Below are 14,621 nucleotides of genomic sequence, written 5' to 3'. Positions count from 1 at the left end.
ATACAAAATGAGCAGTGGCCTGACTTGAATTCTTTCTGGAATCTCCAATAATGCCAGAGGGAGGAGGCAGCCCTGCCATGAACCACATACCATGGATGAACATCATTTTGGGGCAGTCTTTCAGCACCAAATCTGTTATTCCACAGTTGGTCAATGTGATTCCTACAAGGTTTTTGGATTTCAAAGTCAGTACCTGGAGAAAAGGGAAAAAAAAGTATGAAAGGTTTAAAAATGAAAGAACAACAAATTGAATTTTAGGAGATCCAGGAGGATATGAATTAATACAATACAGCTTCAGATCCCAACAGGTGTGCATGGTGCTGAAGCTGCAGGGGTGAAGGAAAAGCCCTTACCTGAACATGATCATCCTCAATCACAGGGTCACTGGTGCTGGTGGATTTGTCAGCTGTCCTTTTCCTCTTGGTGGTTTGCCTTGGCTTTGGCTTTGCTACTTCTGGAAACAAAAACATGGCAAAATCTTTGCTCCACGTCAGGACAGCTGAGAACAGCCCATGACAACTTTTCCCACCCAGGTAAATCCAAACCCCTGCCTGGCTTCAGAACAAATCTCTGCTTGCTCAAACCCCACTGCCAGCTTGGTGCTCAGAATTATTAAATAAATAACTTTACAGTGAAAACCCAGGAATGCTGAACCTACACCACAGCAAGATGTGGAGCCAGGAAAAGAAAAGATTCATGCTTAGGTTACACTTGAATCTCTGCAGGAAACAGAACATCCTTGACAGATACAAGACCCAAAATAGCTTTAATGTTTAAATAGCAGAAATTATCTCAAACTTCTGGAAAATCTGTTCTTTGTAACTGTCACAAAGTTCTTCCTAATACTGCAAAGGATGCCCAGGTATAAAATCCTTTAATGTTCCCAAGCTCCACCAGGGACCTCAAATTCCTGCTTGATTTGACAGATGAGTCTTTGGAAAAAAATCACCACAAGCATTACTTCCAACAGAAAGAGGAAAAAACTGCCCTAGAATTAATTTTCTGTCATTAACACAGCAAAATGAGAAATTATTTTACTAAAACTAAGCTGTCTTTATTAAAACATATGGCATGTGCACAAAGATCCCCAAATTAATTACTGGTCCTAAGGCAGAAACCAGACATTTTAAATTTATTAGCAAAATCTCTTCTTGAAACCTGAGCTGCATCTACCTGCAGAACATCTGAGGTGATTTAGGTTTTGTTAACACGTGGGAGCATTAAATAAACTGGAAGAACAGCAGGATATGAAGTGTTTGAATCATTCCATGTTAACAGAGGCAGGAATTTGCCCTCAATCATCCCTACCTCCAGCACTCACAGTTGTGTAAGCAGCACATTTCAACTTCAGTTTCATTTTACCTGCCAGACATTCCCAGCAAAGAATCCTGGATATATGAGGTTGTAAACACTAAGATGATTATTTTGGAAACCAAGTATATTTGAAAGAAACAGCAAGTTCCCCTCTCACATCTGTTGTTTTCTCCCTTCATTCCAGCCCTTCAGGGGTTTTATTTTATGTCAGGTGAACAAAACAATCATGTGAAGCATGAAGGTGTTTAACAAAAGGGCAATTTTCAGTAAGTTTGATCACCCTGCCTTAAACCCTTGGAAGCAGAACCCAATGCAGGTCCAAAGCCTGGCTCAATTGTAATTATGACTTCATTAGCTGATAAAGCACCAGTTATAACCTTTGCCTTCTTGTTCAGATCTAAGTGTAGCTGCTGCCTTTGCAGGGAGGGTTTTAATGGAGAGACAACTTCTGTTTCAATGAATCACAGCCTCCACAGGCAGGCAGAGTACCAAAAAATTGCATTTGCTTTTCAATGCAGTGAAGCAAATACTAGTTAGAATTATGAAGAACACAAAAAGAGCTGCATGGAGGAAAAAGTCAGTGGCACTTTCAGAGAAACCTGGTGATGGCACCTCTGCTCCATCAAGCTCTGACCTTTCAAACCACTCAGGTTTAAACCCCTGACTAACAAGGTGCACACCAGAGCTCCTGGGGAGCTGCAGTTCCTCTGGCTGCGAGTCCTACCTGGCTCTGACACCAGAGGCACGTGGGACAGCCTGCTCCTGGCCCTGGTCAGGGGTCTCCGTGGGTACTCCTCCTTGCAGTCCAGCTGCCAGCCCGGGGGCTGCGAGCTCTGCTCCTGGCTGCCAGCCCCACAGGCACTCCCACTAGTCCTGTCATGGCCAGGCTCTCCCGCAGCCCCACAGCCTGGCAGTGTCCTCAGTGCAAAGTCTGGCCCGTCCCTGCAGGCCCCGCTGGTGGAGGGGCTCTCCCCGTCGCCCCCCCCGCTCGTCCTGCGCCGCTGAGCCCCCCGGGAGCAGCAGCGGGAGCACACGGAGCTCTCCTGGGGCTCCCCCTCACTGCAGCCTTCCCTCCTGCACGGAGAGCAGCCACACTGCCTGCACTCCTCTCCAGCCGCCGGGCTGCTGCCAGCACAGTGCCTCTGGGCTGCCTGGGCACAGTCAGGGCTGGGGGAAGCAGCGCTGCAGGAGCTGGGTGTAGCCGTGGATGCCGGGGTGTTGCTGCAGCTGCCGTAGGAATCCTTGCTCTTGCTCCTCTCGGGCATGTCACTGGCTGCTTTCATGTCAGCTTTGATCTGCTCACTGGTCACCTGGCAGCCCTTCTCACAGCTGCTCTCCTCCACAGGGAACTGCTTGGCCTGGCCCCCGTGGCTGGTGCTGCATCTCTTCCGCAGGGGGGTCTTGCCTTTGCCGCTCACTGCAGGAGTGAAGGGAGAGCAGTGAGAAACCCCAACAAACCTCAGTGCTCCTCTCTGAAGGTACTGAAACACAGGGCAGCCCAGAGGCCCATGACAATCTTCCCAGGAATGGCAATTATTGGTATTTGTAGCTGTTGCTGCACCTTTGGAACATCCTGCAGGTATTTTTGGAGTGATGTGCTGGAGGGGTTTGCCACACAAATCCACCAGATTGTCCAGAGCAGCTCACTGCTCACACAGGCACAGCAAAATGAAAGACACACTGATAACAGAATCAAAGAATATGGATGGTTTGGGTTGGAAGGACCTTAAATCACATCCAGTGCCACCCCTGCCATGGCAGGGACACCTCCCACTGTCCCAGGCACTCCCAGCCCTGCCCAGCCTGGCCTTGGGCACTGCCAGGGATGCAGGGGCAGCCCCAGCTGCTCTGGGCACCTGTGCCAGGGCCTCACATCCTCACAAAGAGAGATTTTTTCTAATATCTAATCTAGAGAGGCTTCTGTTTTCTTAAATAAGAGGAATCAAACAGGAACAGACAGGACTGAAGTTCGTGTTTCAGCAGCTCAGCTCCCCCTCCTGGGTCTGGGCAGTGCTGCCAGCAGCAACAGCAGGCTCAGCTCACAGGTGAATAAAAACCCACACAAATCATAACAGAACTTAATCCCAGGATCACTGAGGTTGGAAAAGCCCTCCCAGCCCATCCAGTCCCAGCTGTGCCCCATCCCCACCTTGTCCCCAGCCCAGAGCACTGAGTGCCACCTCCAACCTTTCCTTGGACACCTCAGGGATGGGGATCCAACCCTCCCTGGGCAGCCCCTGCCAAGGCCTGAGCCCCCTTTCCATGCAGGAATTCCTCCTGAATGTCTGTATGAATCCTCTCAGCTCATTACACTGCCCCAAGCCCCAGATCCACAATATTTGCAGTACAGAATTGATGTAAATTCTCTCCAAACACCAATTCCTTCCCCCCTGAAGCCAGAACTGACATCCACACTGTGGGCTCAGAGCCCTGATAAATTCTGTGCATTGGGAATCCCAAAGGGGAGCTGCAGGTCTGTGATCAGTGCAGCACCACTATCTGTGTTTCTGTACAAGAGCTGTGGCTGCAGCTCAAACATCTCCTTCCACCTTCACTCCACATTGCAAACCAAGCTGGAAATGAACCTGAACCACGTGGAAAGACTGAAGCTTAAGCAGGAATGCTGCACACCTGAAGGTTCCCTGGTTTCCACTGGATCCCTGCTCTTCTCTTCCCCATCTGAGTAATTCTGTGCAATGCTGCTGGAGATGCAGGCCCTGGAAGTGCCCATGTTTTCCTCCTCATCCTCACTGTCTGAATCATGGATGGTAATAGGAGCTGCCTTTACAGCAGGTTGAATTCCACTTGGTCCTGAAAGGAGAATATCAGCATTTCATGTAAAAATTAACCAGGCATGGATTAAAGGGCTGAAAATCTTTTAGCACTGCTTGAAAAACTGATAAGAAATTAATTGGAGTCAATTTAGTCACCCATTCTGTGGGCCCCTCACTAAAATCTAAATGGGAGAAGAGCAAAATACTGCATGTCAGCATTAAAGTATTCTGGTTTGGAAGGGGAGGAGTGTCACAATGGAGTGTTACTTCATGTTGTTGGGATATTCAGTAGAAAATTATATTGTCCAGCAAAAGGTTGCAGTAAGAGAATCAAGACTGCCTTGCGTCACTAATTAAATTAAATTAACACTGGAAAAGTTGTGCTGGCTTGAGAAAAGGCAAAAACAACCCAAGTGCTGCAGTGAAAGACCTGAGGCCATGAACACCAAGAGAGCAACAGGACAAGTTCATTGAGGCCTTCTGACTTTTATTATACTGAGCACAAAAATCAGGTTTAAGGTCAAGGTGTTTCCCTGCAAAGAAAGCTCTGGGCTGTACCAGAGAATAAATTTCTTCACAGAACTAAGCTGTGCTAACATCATTATTCAAAATCAGGCAACCCTGCTGAAGCCAAACATCCAAAACCAGACTTAGAGTGGAGAATGAATCCCTCAGGGAGATGCCAAGAGGGGATTTCTTCCCAAACCCAATTACCTGCTTGCTCCTCATCCACCTCCATGGGAACAACAGCCTGGCTGGGAGCTGGCAGCTCATCCTGGCCCTGCCCAGCAGCCTCCCCTTCCTCCTGTGCCACCTCCTCCATCTCATTCAGGGCTGCAAAGGGAACAGGAGGTCAGGAACAGGAAACAGAACAAACTGAGCCCTCAAACACCCACAGGAAATAATTGAAAACTGCCTAGATTCCTTTGGTGAACCCCTGGGTTTCACAAATTATCTCACAGATTTGTTCTGCATCTCTGTAGCCAAAGCCCAGCCAAACTTTTGGGACTCAGCTCACTCAGATTAAAGCTCCACACCAGGAGCTGAAAGAGCAACAAGCTTTCAGGGCAGATTCCCATCTTCACCAGGAGGGAGTGGGACTGCAGATAAAAAAGCTCCCACAGGATTCCCCTCAGCTGCAATTCCCCCCCAAAGCCCCCCAGGATTCCCCTCAGCTGCAAACCCCCCCAAAGCCCCCCAGGATTCCCCTCAGCTGCAATTCCCCCCCAAAGCCCCCCAGGATTCCCCTCAGCGCAAACCCCCCAAGCCCCCAGGATTCCCCAGCCCAAACCCCAAGCCCCCCAGGATTCCCCTCAGCCCCAAACCCCCCAAAGCCCCCCAGGATTACCCTCAGCCCCAATCTGCTGCTCCTCAGCAGGGCCCTCCTGGTGCAGCTCGTTCTCCTCGTTCTGCTCGTTGGGGTGCTGGTGGTTGTTGTGGTGCACGTTGGGGTTGTTGTTGTTGTTGTTCTGGTGGTTGTTGTTGTTGTCATTGTCATTGTTGGAGTTCTGATTGCTCACCAGGGCAGAGGAGACCCCAATTCCTGTGCCTGCACTTAGGCCCACACGAGCACAGCCCTGAAAGAAAGGCAGAAATTCAGATTTGAGAAGATGGACCTGTTATCTCAACATCCCCTAAAGGCACCAGGAAAACCACTCTGCCGGAATGTCTGGGACAGCAGAACTGTCCCTCAGATTTCCTGAGAGCAGAGGTCCATCCTCAGGCTGGCAACCCAGAACTTACACTGTTTAACTCCTAATGAAAGTCCTCAAAGCACTTCATTTTAATCTATTAATTGTGTTAATCTCTTTATTTGCTGTAGGGTGATGACATGAATACAAACAGCAGATCAGAGCCTTCCCAGCACACCAGCTACCATTAATGGCCAAAGGAAGCAGGTTTTACACTCTGCATTGCCTGCCAGCAGCTTACCAAGGATTTGTGTTACACTGTGGGAGGGGACAACGTGAAGAAATAAAATTCCTAAGCTCTGAAAGCACTTCAAAAGGAAAACACTACCCCCATTTCACACAGCAAAAATTCATAAAAACCTCTTAGTATTGTAAAGAGATGCCTAAGAGGAAAGAACAATACAAAGAGCAGCAGCACAGTGAAATATCAGCAGAGAATGACTGAGTTTTATTTTTGATAGAATCAATGAGTTCTATTTTCTGGTCACACGTTCATTCCCTGCCACTGCTCCCATTTGCAGAAGCAGCACCACTCTCCCCAGCATATCATGCTAAAAGCAACTGCAAACCAAAGGCATTTATTACCAATCCCCTCAATTAATGACAGCTTTGAGAGGAATGCACACTGGTGTGCCAATGAAATGGAAACAAGTAAAAACCCTGGCAATGAGAAAAAGCCAAACCATTCTCTGGAATTTACCTTTGGAGGCTCTCTAAACATCTGGTCCAGAGAAATGAACTCCAAGCTTGGCAGTAACTCGATGAACTGACTGAAAGAGTCCAGCTTGATGGCATGGCACCTCACCAGGGTCAGGTCAACCAGGCGGGTCCACCTCGAGTGGTCTGGAACACAAGAGAGGCCCTTCCTGAGGGATTCCCACCTCACTCCTTGTTCATCACCCCCTCTTCAGATCTGAGAGCAGCATCCTCTGGATCTCCATCCTGCTCCCAGCACCACCACCGTGGCCCCAAAGCAAGCATCATCTACTGTACTTACTAACAACAGAACAAGCAGTACTAGAGCAGAGAAATTCTGGTTTAGCACAGAAATTCATAGAATAGCTCTGAAATTTCAAAGGTGTGCAATACCTGTGATCCAATTATTTGGGTTATGTAGATGTGGGCAGTTGTAAATGACCAGATACTTGATGAAAGAAAAAACTTCATTTACAGCTTTCATACCAATATCTGTAATAATTCCTGGGTTTTCAACCACATCAGCCAAGCCGTACCTCACCAAGTCCGTACTCGTCATTTTACCTACAAAAGAGAGGAGCAGACACAGCAGTAAATTTGTATTTTATAGCAGGATTTTTTAACTCCCTACTGATCAGATCATTCCTTTAATAAAGCTCAGCCTTCCCAACTTCAGGGAGTGAGGAAAACCAGATTTGGCTGTATGAGATCAGCAGCCTCAACACATGCAACATTAATATTCTCATTTATCACTGAGAACATGATGGAAAACACAGCAATTTCTGTAATCCTTGTGTTATTTATGGATATAAAAAGTGTCATACACTGTAGTAAAAACTCATCAACGTAGCCTAGGTGAAGAGTTTCAAACTGTGGGAATTCCAGTTCAGCCATCTTCAAAGCAGAAAAAACACCATCTTTGGTCAAGGAAGGCTGGATCCGCACTTCGTGCAACCTGCAGGGAATTCAGAATTGTTCCTTTCAAAATTCAGGCCAAAGACAGAAACCACTCCAGAAGGTGCCCTGTTCTAATAAAACAGAGACTCTGGCAGGACTCAGAGGGCATTTGCAGTTATTTTAATCACAGAACCCTCTTGTTATGCAAAGTTTGTATGCGTATTCCTTAAACTCTGACGGTTGCTCTGGCTCTTGGATGTCATTTCTAAGACATTTATTTTGAAAAAAGGGGAAGCCAAGAGAGATCTGAAGGGAGGTACCTTCGTGCAGCAGTTATGATGAGGTAGCCAAGATCCACTTCAAGTGCATTCTTGCAAGCTCCCAGAACTATAGTGTGCAAATTCCTAAAACCACCTGGCAAATAAAGAACAGCCTTCTTACACTCCAGCCTCACACCACAGCCCTCAGCCCTACACATTTTCACCAGTGTTGTCTTAACCTTTTTCAGCAAATGAAGAAAACAAATATTTGCACCTAACTCCTCCAACTCTGGTTCTGCTCATCAACAAATGCAGCTCATTAAGAGTTAATTGCAGTTAGAATATCACAATTCCACCCAATACAGAGCATGTTCAGCACTATGACCATAGTTTCAAACAATCAAAAAAGAACATGCTACAGGAAAAAAGCCCCCAGAATTTGCTAAAGCTTAAATTAATTAATTTATTTTTATTTAGGTATGAGGGAGTAGGAGTTTCCCACCAGATCTCCAGCTGTCTTCTACCACGTGCTGGATAAGTCCTCCAAGAAATGGAACACGGACCAGCTCCAAGTGCTCCAGATTCCTGGCAGAAGCCAGGCCTGTCACCAGGGGAACATACTTCAGAGAGTTTGTGGGTCCTGCACACAACAAGGCCAGAAAGACAGAGCAGATTGTTCACTTCTCCCTGAATTATCCCACGGAAGAACTAAAACACATCCACACAAATCCCTCTAGAGCAGGAAGTCAACAGAAGCACACAGCACCAAGTAAGGGACAGGACAGGGGGAGATTTCTGCCCAACACCACAAACCAAACAAGGGCTGCTCTCAGAATGTGAAATTCCAAGACTTTAACAGAACCAGATTTCCTCCATGCTCTACCATCCCCTTCAGACAGGAAGAATCCCTCTTACCAGCACAGTTCCTCATGACAAAAGCACGTAAGCTGATACAAAGGAAATCTTTAAAAGGCTGTGGTTTGGTGAGTCTCACCCACTTCAAATAAAGGTGCCTCAGCATTGGGATACAAGGAATCTCAGGGACATTCACCCCTAATAATACATAAACAAAACAAACAAACATTTTAAACAAGCTTCAAACTAATCCTCTGCATGACAAATTCCTGGCTTTCAAAAGGAAGCTTTTCTGTGCTTTGTGGCAAGTGAGAAAAGCTGTGAACCCTTGAAACACAAGTTCTTCACCTTGGTTTGTCAATAATTCTTTAGAATTTGCCCTCTGCACCTGCTATCAAATATCCAACTAAGATCTCCAAGATGCCACAGCCCAAACTCCCTCTCCTCCAAAGAATTACAAATCTGCAGAGTTTCAAAGCCTTTAAATCCACCTGTGTTGAAGCCAACTACTTCACCACGACCACACTCACCTACTAAGTGCAAAGTCTGAATTTTAGCTCCTATAGGAATTTTCAGCTTGTTCTCAGGAGGAATTGGAAAAGCACCATTACGATTACGAAACTTCCCTAAAATGTGGACTTGGGGCATGTATGTCCAAATAGCTTCCACCAGCTCTAAATGAGAGGTCTCAACACCCTGGATAAAAGGAAGCAAAGCAAATGCTCTAACACCAGTTCAACAACAACAACAACATCCTCTTAACCATGTAAACTACAGAATGCAACGTTATTTCACTTTTCATTTCTAGCAAGACTTTGTCTGTTTCAAAGCAGAGGGATCAGAGCTTTAATTCCTTGCTGGGCTTAAGAGCACCTGGGATTCCCAGTGGTGCAACTAAAAATAGTTGTGATCAGCAAGCAGGGTCACAATTAACTCCTCCCTGTGCAGCCAGGCCTAAACCAAAGCCCTGGAAGCACCAAGTCCCTGTCACAACTTTTAACAGTGCTGAGAGAGGTTCTCTCCCAAGTCCAGCCACTCACCAGCAAATTTGGACAGGCCTGCAAAGCCTCTAAAACTCCAGGAATGCTGAAAGCTTCGTGGCCACGGACTCGGCGCCTTTCCAGATACCTGGGATGAAGACCATAAAGTTGTTCAATGTCTGGCATCTTCCTCAGCAGGGTTAGGAAGCTGGAATCAGTGAAACCTAAGACAACAACAACACATTTGGTATTGGTGTGGCAGCAGACACTTGGCTCTGAAGGGGAAGCCAAACACACTTCTCTCCTTATGTGGCAGTACAAGTTCTGCGGTGTTGAAAAGATGCACTTGGTGAAGCAATAGCTTTTCTTTTACTTCCACATTCTAGAAATCATGACCTAAATACTCCTCTGCCTTGCATTTTGCAGGTTTGCTACAGGTTTCCTTCAGAGAAGCTGCATGGCTGCAAGGTTCACTGTGCTCTCTCCCTCCTCACATGCAGCTTTGTGGGTCTATTTTTCCTGGAATTCCATTTATCAACTCCATAGGTCAAAAAAATCCCAGCTGGATCCCTTATTCCAGTTCACTATTCACCAAAGCTCACATTTCTCACAGAAACAGGATGGTTTCTTAAAGCAAAGGTTTATTTTATGCTAGTGAAAGACAGCATATAAAAAGGATTTTAACTGGCTAAGTTACTTGTATTTACACCAATTTTAGGTTAGGTCTAAACACCTGCTTAATACCAGCTGTAGTCAATCTCAATTTGCAAATCCTCTCATTTTCAGAATTCCCTCATTTTAGCTGTGTCCCCCACCAAATCCCAGCAGTGCAATTTAAACCCAACAGAAATCCTGGTACAGGGCTCACCCAGACTGACAAATTTATCCATTGATATGCAGGTGACTCAAGGTGTGACATCAAACCTTATTCTTACATTGTTAAGTGCTGGCAGATGAGTTGCTCTCTCACTCCATTGTATTTTTTGCTGCCTGCATGCAAACACCCTCTTCATGGCATAACCCCTGGATAAACTCCCTTCCAGCAATCACACAAACACAGATTGTATTGCCAGGTGCCTACAGAGCACTCCCAGTCACACAATCACAGAATGAACTGCCTTGGAAAAGACCTTTGAAATCATCAAGTCCAACCTATGACCTAATACAGCAACGCCAAATTTGTATTTACACACAGACACAGACTTGGCAAGACATTCCCCAGGACAGCCAGGCAAAGGAAGGGGAGACCCAATCAAGTGCAGGGTTACTGAGCAGAGGGGAGAGGCAGGGAGCAGCTCACCTGTGGGCATGTACTCCCACCAGTGCCCCGCACACAGATCCACCACCTTGACCACGCGCAGGTACAGCGTCACCGCCTCCTTCAGCTTCCGCGACAGGCACTCCATGCACATGATGTCCTGCAAGGGCAGGTACCTGGGGACACACAGACAGCCCTGAGCAGCTCCAGACACAGCCTGTACCTGGGGACAGGTACCTGGGGACACACAGACAGCCCTGAGCAGCTCCAGGCCACACAGCCTGTACCTGGGGACAGGACCTGGGGACACACAGACAGCCCTAGCACTCAGCTGGCCCACAGCACAGTTGTACCTGGGGACAGGTACCTGGGGACACACAGACAGCCCTGAGCAGCTCCAGCTGGCCCAAACACAGCCTGTACCTGGGGACAGGTACCTGGGGACACACAGACAGCCCTGAGCAGCTCCAGCTGGCCTAAACACAGCCTGTACCTGGGGACAGGTACCTGGGGACACACAGACAGCCCTGAGCAGCTCCAGCTGGCTCAAACACAGCCTGTACCTGGGGACAGGTACCTGGGGACACACAGACAGCCCTGAGCAGCTCCAGCTGGCTCAAACACAGCCTGTACCTGGGGACAGGCACCTGGGGACACACAGACAGCCCTGAGCAGCTCCAGCTGGCCTAAACACAGCCTGTACCTGGGGACAGGCACCTGGGGACACACAGACAGCCCAAGCACAGCCTGCCTGCAGCACTGGGGCATTTCATTTCTCACAGGGAATTGCCCGGAGCTCAATCCGGAGTTCTGCTAAGCAGTGACTCAGCATTCCTGACACTGAGTGTGGAACAGTCACACAAATGGAGCATTAAATGCACAGATGACTTGGTTCTCTGGTATAGCACAGAATGGTTGGGTTGGAAGGGACCTTAAAGCTCATCCAGCCTGGCCTTGGGCACTCCCAGGGATCCTTGGGCAGCCACAGTTGTTACCCCAGGGCCTGTCCCCCTTCACAGGGAATTATTTCTTCCTTAAAGTTAATGTAAACCAACCCAAACCCTGCTGACCAAGCCATTTCCATCAACAGGTTTGGTTAAGTTACTTTCTTTTTCTAGCACATACTGCAAGCTCAATTCCCAAATGTTTTGGAGAGCTGCTGTTTTCCAAGAACTTGTGGGTGAGGCCTTATGTTTTGGATAACAGGGCTGAGTGAACATCTGGGAGAAGGACTTTGCTGCAGGGGAGGTCAAATTCTCATCCCAGATCCCTTCTGCAGATACAACAATTCCCAAACAATCATCTCAATTGTGCCCTACCCAAGTGTATTTCTGCTCTAAAATCAGTATTTACAACAGAATTAAATCACTTATTTATTTCTTCTTCATTCTAGCATTCATGACACTCACATAAATTAACTTTCAGTTTACAAATGAATTTTGGAGACTGAAAAAAACATTTGTCATCCCTTTTTATCCACCACTCCACCCATGGTATGGCCACTGTTTACTGTGTCACAAACAGGTGAAAAAATAAAGAACTCTAACATAAGAAGTGAACGGATTTCTGCCAGGCTGCTCACCTAAAGATGTGGCAAAGCACTTCATGGGAGAGTTGGTTCATGTAATCTTTTGGCTCCTCAGCTTTGGTAGACTCTGCCCCTTCCCTGCTCACTGCTTTCACGGTTTTCCGCCGGGGCCCCATCTCTGCTGCGAGGAAACGGGCACAGAGTCATGAAATTCAGGCACCTGGAACACAGAGGGAACAGCACAAAGCTGCAAAAAGCAACCTGTGCTTTCATCAGACACAAGGGCTCACACAAAACCTGAGGATTATCAGACAAACCCTCCCAGCCGAGGGAGCGATGAAGAAATGTCAGCACGGGTTTAACCAGAGATCAGCTCTTCTTATGAATAAAAAACCTTCAGAGATGCCACCCTGAGATCAAGGCAGTCACAGGGAAGCTGTGCAGGGATCACCAGCTCAGCACCAACTACAATGTTTCAGTGCAAAATAAAACTCAAGTCTGCCCAGCAGAAAAAGGATTTATTTTTCTTTTTGGAAAAAATGGGCTCCTGCTAATGACTCTCCAAAAATGCCCCATTAAAAGCCCTCAAACCAGCTCCTCTTGGAGGTGAGAACAGCAGGTAAAATATTCAGGGTGCTGAGTCACAGATCAAAGGCACAGAAAAGCTGGGGGGCACTGGAAGCAGCGTGCAGGATCCTCTCTCTGCCCCTCCCCTCTGCAGCCCTCCCAGGCTCTGGGGCTCCAATGCTTCGTGTAAAAACACCCACAATTACCATGGAAGCAACAAATCAGCAACTAAACACAGATGAACTCACTGCTCACAGAAAATCACCTTCTACACATGCTGAGAGATCCTTTCGTGACTGTACCTGGCAAAGATTTATTTTATTCTAACACCAGAACAGGAATGAGGAGGGCAGAGCATCACCAGCTCAGTGAACCTGTTAAACAGGTTGGGTGCCAAAATTCAGTGGATTGAGGAAAAACAACTGGTAAAAAAGGCAGATTTTGGAAAAGCTTTGGGCAAGGCCCAAAGGCCATTGCAGCCTCCCTGTGATGCCAAAAATTGAAATACTGACAGCTCCACTATGATCTAATTACTGCAAAACACGTGGTGCCACACATTTTGGATGCATTTAAAGTTACTAACTGCTTTCTATTATTTTATTTTAAAGGGGGATATTCAAACTATAAATCCCCACTTGGATTTATTGTTTGACTGGATCTCTGCTCTCTGGACTGGGGGAATTCTCCAGCCAGGAGTGAAGATCCTGTGTTTGTTGTTCTTTCTGGAGCAAGCTGAAAGGGCTCAGTTTGGGGTGATCAACCTCGTGAAGCCCAAAATTACCTATTTATAGACTGAATTCCGAGGAAAACATCAATCCCCAGTCACCTGGGATAACTCAGTTTGAACAGAGCATTGCAACACCACCCAAAACCTTCCAGGCTGGCACAGCCACGTGCTGGGAACAATCCAGCAGGAAAGAGAACAGCAAAGCACTGGGGCAAAAGGCAAGAGAAACGAAAATATTAACAGGCAAAACAGGAAAAATCCTGCACAAAGACACCAATGACACCAACACAACCCGCCCCTGCCATGGAGGGGGAGAAGAAGGATTTGTCTCCATGAGTCTGCAGTTTCTGCACAATTAAAGCTCCTCCTGGGGTTGTTCTGAGCTAATGAGCACAGCTTTAACACCTCATTCTGCATCAGCGAGCTGACCTCATTTAAACATAAAAGGCAAATCTCCACAGCAGGAAGAGCTTTATATATTCAATAAATTAAACGGGATTTTGCGGCCCCCACCTCAATTTATTCCCGACAATGAACGTCGCAAAAAACAACAGCTCGACGTGCTCTGTTTTTGATGAATAAACACCCCACGGACCTTAAAAAGCCTAAAGAACCACGGGGAGACTTCGCAGCAGCGAGAAATGAGGAAAAACACGGCGAGAGCAGCCGGGGCCGGCCTGGCAGCGCCGGTAGCGAGGGGCGCTCCCGGAGCGGGGAAAACGCCGGGACCCGGTGGCTTGTGCCGAGATGAGCCAAGGAAAAGCAGGTTCCCCAATAGCCCCGGCACCGCCGGTCACTCCCGGGGGCCCCCGGGGCCTGTGACAGCGGGGCCGGCCCGAGCCAGCGGGGCCGGGAGGCGGCGGCGGCCTCTGGCTGCCCGCCCCGCCGCCCCGGGGCCGAGCCGGCCGCGCCCCCGTCCCCTGGCGCTCGCTGCCCGCCCCCGGCGCTCGCTGCCCTCACCTGCCCTGGCTCCGCTCGCCGCCCTCGCCCCGGTTGTGGCCGCGGGGCAGCCCCGGCCCCGCTTCCTGCGCGGCCCCTTCCGCCAGCGCCGCCGCTTCCTGCGCGCCGCTTCCG

General features: G+C 48.1%; 1 protein-coding gene across 5 annotated transcripts in view; it reads right to left on the bottom strand.

Moving 5' to 3' along the window:
* FBXO38 (F-box protein 38) overlaps window positions 1-14,621 on the bottom strand; it is a 22,937-nt gene extending 8,316 nt beyond the window's left edge. Inside the window, exons 1-17 of one of the 5 annotated variants that reach the window (XM_064725178.1) lie at window positions 14,508-14,621; window positions 12,308-12,473; window positions 10,768-10,901; window positions 9,528-9,691; window positions 9,018-9,183; window positions 8,548-8,685; window positions 8,135-8,272; window positions 7,693-7,786; window positions 7,300-7,430; window positions 6,869-7,039; window positions 6,480-6,622; window positions 5,437-5,665; window positions 4,803-4,922; window positions 3,946-4,125; window positions 2,039-2,731; window positions 354-454; window positions 91-193 (exon numbers count right to left, since the gene is read on the bottom strand). In XM_064725178.1, coding sequence (XP_064581248.1) covers window positions 91-193; window positions 354-454; window positions 2,039-2,731; window positions 3,946-4,125; window positions 4,803-4,922; window positions 5,437-5,665; window positions 6,480-6,622; window positions 6,869-7,039; window positions 7,300-7,430; window positions 7,693-7,786; window positions 8,135-8,272; window positions 8,548-8,685; window positions 9,018-9,183; window positions 9,528-9,691; window positions 10,768-10,901; window positions 12,308-12,429 — 2,827 coding nt within the window. In that variant the 5' untranslated portion in view covers window positions 12,430-12,473; window positions 14,508-14,621. Of the gene's footprint in view, window positions 1-90; window positions 194-353; window positions 455-2,038; window positions 2,732-3,945; window positions 4,126-4,802; window positions 4,923-5,436; window positions 5,666-6,479; window positions 6,623-6,868; window positions 7,040-7,299; window positions 7,431-7,692; window positions 7,787-8,134; window positions 8,273-8,547; window positions 8,686-9,017; window positions 9,184-9,527; window positions 9,692-10,767; window positions 10,902-12,307; window positions 12,474-13,601; window positions 13,621-14,507 lie in introns of those variants that run through there. The other 4 variants (XM_064725182.1, XM_064725180.1, XM_064725181.1 and 1 more) reach the window with 4 other exon arrangements.

This window comes from Zonotrichia leucophrys, chromosome 13, assembly GCF_028769735.1.
Source record: "Zonotrichia leucophrys gambelii isolate GWCS_2022_RI chromosome 13, RI_Zleu_2.0, whole genome shotgun sequence".
Lineage (NCBI taxonomy): Eukaryota > Metazoa > Chordata > Aves > Passeriformes > Passerellidae > Zonotrichia > Zonotrichia leucophrys.
This window is presented reverse-complemented; position numbering and strand designations above follow the sequence as displayed.